At 38.4% G+C, this 6,134-nt stretch overlaps 1 protein-coding gene across 2 annotated transcripts in view; it reads right to left on the reverse strand.

Annotated features, from left to right (window-relative positions):
* LOC101861029 (DENN domain-containing protein 1B) overlaps positions 1-6,134 on the reverse strand; it is a 40,724-nt gene that overhangs the window by 20,803 nt on the left and 13,787 nt on the right. The window contains exons 15-17 of one of the 2 annotated variants that reach the window (XM_013080756.2): positions 5,918-6,028; positions 4,660-4,707; positions 54-86 (exon numbers count right to left, since the gene is read on the reverse strand). In XM_013080756.2, the coding sequence (XP_012936210.1) occupies positions 54-86; positions 4,660-4,707; positions 5,918-6,028 (192 nt within the window). The remainder of the gene's footprint in view (positions 1-53; positions 87-4,659; positions 4,708-5,917; positions 6,029-6,134) is intronic. The other variant, XM_005095205.3, reaches the window with a different exon arrangement.

Genomic DNA, 6,134 nt, shown 5'->3' on the forward strand with positions numbered 1-6,134 from the left:
AAACCAAAAAAAAAAAAAAGAACCCGCCATCTCAGGCAGGAAGAAGCACTTACAGAGTTCACAGCCGTTGACATCATGGGAGCAGCCTGCAGGTCAAAGGTCAGCAGGCAAAGTGCAAAGTTCAGTTTTGTGAATGACAAGATCAGAGCCAGGACGAGAGGAAAGGGTGCGAACAGCCTAAGCTAAGCACAGAGTGATTTTTAAAATTGGTTACGGCGTTTTATTTCGTTACCCGTAGAGTGCGGGGTAAGATGGTGTGTAACAGCCTTAGCAAGTCAAAAGTTGAGTTTTAGATTATTTACTATCACGGGAAAGTGTTAGTCTTGTTAAGTTTTAATATTTTTAACAAGAGTTTTACAGCACTTGCAACTTAAGATAAATAGAGGGTCATTTAAGTGCCGAAGATTAGAGGTGTTGCGAGATAGTGATAAACAAGGAAAAGAAGGAGGATCGATAAAGACATTATGTCGGAAGGAAAGAAGGAGCAGACCACATCAGTGGAGTGCCCGACAACTACCCACGGGGAAATGTTAATACGTTACACTTCCAATCACAAACAAGCCAGATCTCTACTGTGAGTAACCGTCCCACACCACTAGAGTTAGTTCCTGTCACATCATGACAATGACTTCAAATCTTGAAATCACATGACGAGTGAGAGCAGAGAGAACACTCGTGGAGCTTTGTCGAGTTCTTTGGAAAAGTAAAATTAAGAGGAAAGATAGTGATACATTATAAGTACAGGACAGAGCTAAACATTTGCAATTGTGACTACAGGGAAGATGGTTACAATAACAGGGACGATAATTATAATAACTACAGGGAAGATTGTTTTACGTACATGAAAGATACGTTTAACCACATGTGGTTATAGTAATAATTAATACTACAAAGAAGGTAGTTTAACCACAGACGGTAATAGCTATTTATACAAGGAAGACAGTTTTAACTGCAAGAACATGTCTACGGGTAAGACATTTGTAAGTACAAGAACAATATTTTAAACTACGCAAGGAAAAAGTCATAACGACGAGGGAGTTTTTAGCTGCAGGAAAGACTTGTATATTTAGGAAAGATAGCTCTATAAGTACAGGACAAGATAGCTGTAACTACATGGGGACATATTTATAACAACAGAAAAGAGAGGTACAACTTAAAAGAAGATAGTTATAACTATGGGGAAGATGGTTGATCTACAAGCAAAAAAAAAAAGAAGGAAAAAAAAAGTGGTGCCCTGGAACCCAAAATGGCAAAGCTAGACTCTGTTTTCCTTTTTAAAAAATGAGGCGGGTGTCAAATCAAAGACCAAAACACTATAGACCATCAGGTTAAAGAGTGAATGTACTCTAGAAGCTAAAGAAATACCCCCAAAACCTGTCTAGCCTCATTAAGTCAGAGATAGAATCAGACATTAACTCTTTCTGTACTAAGCAGCGTTACATCTGTGCTTTTCTGTACACCTTTCGACCATATACTGATAATTCGTGGTACGAAAAGGGTCCATTTCAGTCTCCAGTCAAAACTTTTTCCACTGATGAGGATTTTGCAAAAGTGACCACGGAGGTAATCCGCCACAAAATGCTCCCAGTGATCAAGCTATTGTGAACACAACAATCGGATTGATGCTCCCAGTGATCAAGCTATTGTGAACACAACAATCGGATTGGTGCCTAAAACAGTACCTACCTAAACACAACCTTGTGCAATTATATAAGCCCTTCATTATAATAACTAATACACTTCCTGTCCTGTGTTTAGTTAATGGTACACGGGAAATTTAAAAAAGTGCATTCATGCTATGGTAAAAGAAATATATAGCCTACACATTTTGAGAAATTACAATACAAACACCTGGACAAGACAAAAAACTGGCCACTTTATAAACACTGAAGTTATCACTACAAAACCATCACCCGAAAACAAAAAATTGCCCAGCCCTCCCCCCCCCCCCCATATAAAGAAACAACAAAAAACCCTAAATATTTTAAGGGGAGGCTGCTGAAAATGATACTGGCAGCAAATAGACACATTTCCATATCAACTCAAATAAGCAGAATAAATAAATACCCCCCCCCTCCCCTCCCCACAAACATACACACACACATCTCAACCATCTCTCCCCCCCCCCCCTTTAACTTCTCCTCTCCCTCCCAGTCAATAGTGCAACAAATAAAATAAACCCTCAAACTTCAAACCTACATAAAAATGGATCAGACAAGATATGTTTTTAAAATCAAGAGAACGGAACAAGTGTGTGAGCCCGAAATAAAATGACAAAGAAAAATACCCGGTTGCGGTTACCAAAACGTGTATTAAAACAGGGAAACTGGTTCTCACTGTCATATATTGCTCGGCCAGCTAAGTGACTCGGTTGGTATTATGCTGAACTGAAGTATGGATGACCCTGGTTTGAATCTCTAGCTGAAAGTAAGGGAACTCCCACCGTTTGACGAGTTGCCCGAGGTTCGCCACCCACTTAACTTGGTTTCATCGGAGGTGGATATTAATCATGGAAGTCCTGCCTCTCATATGAATTTACCTTGTTGATAGGGTTATCGCAAAATGTGTATACACTATACCTTTAACTACAATTTCTTGTGAACTTTCAAGTTCAGTATGGAGTATCAAAGTATGGGCCAAGCTGGCACCAGGCTAGACTGATAAAGGAGAAATATTTCTGGTAAAGATCTTTAAGCGAACACTAGAGGCAAACCCCCCCCCCCCCCCTTAAAAAACCCCAACAAAACTTAAAAGAACATGAGCTGACATAAGTAATTCATAAGAAAAGAAAGGTCAGTTTAGCCAAAAAGGACACATTTTCAACAAAAAAGAGTACAGAAATGTTAGATGAGATAAAGGAAATTTTCTTTTTAAAGAACAGTAAGGAAATGCAATCTTTGGAAATTAACTATAAAGAGCTATCAACTAATATAATCAAGAACTTTTATTTTTTAAATAAAAGGAAAAGTAAAGATCTATAAGCTAATATACAAGACAAAACCATCAACAACAAAAAAAGAACTATAGGTTGACTAGAAAGGGGGTCCCCCCCATCTCCCCCCCCCCAAAAAAAAAAAGAAAAAGAAAAAAGAAAAATAAAGGAACCAACCAAACAAAACACAGAACACCATAAAAAGAACAAAAATTGCAAAACTAATTTTTTTTCTTTCAAGAGCCAGCACACAAACACCAACAGATAAAATAAAAAACAAAACAGCCCCAAGCCAATCATAAGAGACACAAAGAAAAGCACGTACAAGGGAAACAGCACCAAAAAACCCCTGTTTTGAAAAAGCCAGCCTGAGCTTACGGCTAGAAAAGCTTTGTGGCTAGTAACTAACACACAGAGACCAAAATCCCTCCGCCTAGCCAAGCAGACGGTGAGTATATCCACCACACAGATGTAGCTGCAGTGACAACCAGAAAGCGCTTAGAACAAAAATCTAGCCCCATCTTACGGTATACACATAAAAAAACACAAAAAACACAAAAACATGCAGATGAGAGTCTATATAAGACGCGATCAAGAAAAACTTTATATTATATGTAAGTAATGCAGTTGGGCAGCCCAAAGCCAGCACCATAAACAAAGTGACGGTAGATTCCTGAGTAGCAGATATAGTGATAAAATATACGATGTAGAGTTTGCAGAAAAAGTGGATAAAAGCAAAGATGGAGGGAGAACGGGTACCTTATTTTGACGTATTTGCAAAAGAACCTACAGGGACAAAGGCAATCTCCGTGACTAACATAGACAGATCCAAGTATATGAATGGAACACAACATAAATAAATGAACCTACAAGTGTTACTTAAAATAAAACTATGTAATCCACACAAAAATATTCGCATGTAACACCCCCCCCCCAAAAAAAAAACAACAACAACTCAACACAAAACAAAAAGTGTAATTAGAATAGTAAAACATTGATGACCTCATAAAATAGATGCAACTCGAACCTCAAACAAATATTAAACAAAAAAAACCCCCAAAAGCCTGAACCCCCCCCAAAAAACCCCCCCAACAACAACCAAGATTAAAAAAAAAAAAAAATAAATAAAAAAAAAGAAATAAAAAAATATAATAACACAAATCAAAACCTGTTGATGGACCTATATAACCACTGATTCATATTGAAAGAGAAACAGGAGAAAACACGGCATCAAACTAATTACAGCTATACAACAATTTTAAAAAAGGAACAATATTGCCAGAGTAAAAGAAGCAGTGCTAGCGGCAACGCCCTCTACCCGGAACCCATGTTGTGCCTCCGAGCGGAAGAGAGACAAGGAAAGCAGGCACAGAAAGAGGAACTGAACTCAATATGGACACTGTTAGCCGGAAAAATGCTGGCAAATGTACAAAAGCAACAGTAACGCTGTAACAAAAAACCCCCCAAAAACAGAGGTAGAAAACACAAGAGCAACCACTACATACCCACGTATTTACGAGTAAGATTGGGGGAAATACAAAGGGGGAGGGAAAAGAAGTGGAACAAGAGAAGACAAATGATGGAAGCAATCAGTAGCAGTCTTGTCAAATGCAGGTGTGACCCCCTAGCTAGCAGCATGTGTGAACCCAGCAGACCACAGCAAAAAGTTTGAAAGACTAACTCTACTAAACTAACTCTCTACTATAAAGCCTTCGAGAATAACTCACTTTCACTTTGAGGCCATTGAACATTTCCTTCCCTTTCTTTTTGCCTTTCTGCAAAAGAAAGAAAAAAACAACAAACCATAACACATCACACACAATCATTATTGGCAAAACAAACCCCAAAACATAAATTTGAGACAAAAGTATTTGTAAAAAAGTCACACTGCCAAATGTAAGAACAGAAAAGAAAACAATGAGAAGAGAAAAAGGAGAGGGGTAGGGAAGGCAGGAGATGGGTGCTTATTGAGAGAGGAAACATGGAATGTGCAGTAGAATTGCAATACCCTATTATTGTCATAACCATTACTGAGGAGAGAGAATGGGAAGAAGAAGGGAACTTGATTAATTTTCTTTTTTTTTTGTGTGTGTGGGAGGGGGGGGGGGGGGGGGAAAGATGTCTATGAGAGAAATTACCAACTGATGCAAGGGGCTGCAGTTAAGACGCTTTGTCGTCCCATTGAAGACCCGAGTTTGATTCCCGTGAATAGATAATTTTTATCGAGTAATCGAGTATGTCGATCTTTCGGTTGGACCACTGAATTCCTCTTAGCCTCTTAGTTGACAGGGATGAAGCTTAACTCCTAAATAGTGTTGATGGAGGTGTGAAAAACACCTACATTTAGGATTCTAAGAAATTACAGACTTTTTCCACCCCATGTATCTTTTTAGAAGTTCAATTAATTAAGAAAATCACACCACTTAAAATTTTGTCAGCGAAAACATCTAGTACAGAAATCCCCTTGTTGAAGTATCACAAACTTGTCTGTGTGTTATTTCACCCACCCAGGCCATGCAGGCTTACATCTCAACACAACCGAGGACTACTATTAGAACTGGAAGAAAGTTTATCTGGACAATTCGAGCAGGAGACTTTATTCACAAACATCCATGTGTTCATTCACAATGTAACAATGTTTTCTGACAAATGGGACTCAGCACTCACTCAAAAAGTGACCAGGGATTTATTGACAAGGTTGCAAAGTGTCCGAGTCTTTTTACACATTTACAAAAGTTTGTGTTTTTCCCCCCTCCACAAAATGATCAATTATTCACAACATTTCAAAGTTTATAGATAAAATGAGCATCTATTCAAAAGCAATACTTGAGTCAAAATATTTCTTTAATTAACCAAAAAAAAAAAGCCAGTCTTTATTTACAAAGTGTCAAGGAGTATAAAAGAGTATATTCACTGCTGGACATTTGTAATAACATGCTTTGCACAAAAACAAATACATCACAACTCCGGAGAGTGTATACTCACCGTCATGACTGACTGAGCACTCTTCTTGTCTGCGTACAGCGTCGCCTGCTGCTCAAAGATGTCTGTGAAACCGCCGCCATTATTCAGGATTTCCAGACGGCCATAGATGAACTGATGGGCAAAAACGAGAAAACAAAAAGTTAAACAATGAGTTTATGGGAAACATCTCTTTTAAAACAATCTAACTTCTTCCATTTTGAGGGAAAGGAGGGGGGGG

Source organism: Aplysia californica, unplaced genomic scaffold (assembly GCF_000002075.1).
Source record: "Aplysia californica isolate F4 #8 unplaced genomic scaffold, AplCal3.0 scaffold00098, whole genome shotgun sequence".
NCBI lineage: Eukaryota > Metazoa > Mollusca > Gastropoda > Aplysiida > Aplysiidae > Aplysia > Aplysia californica.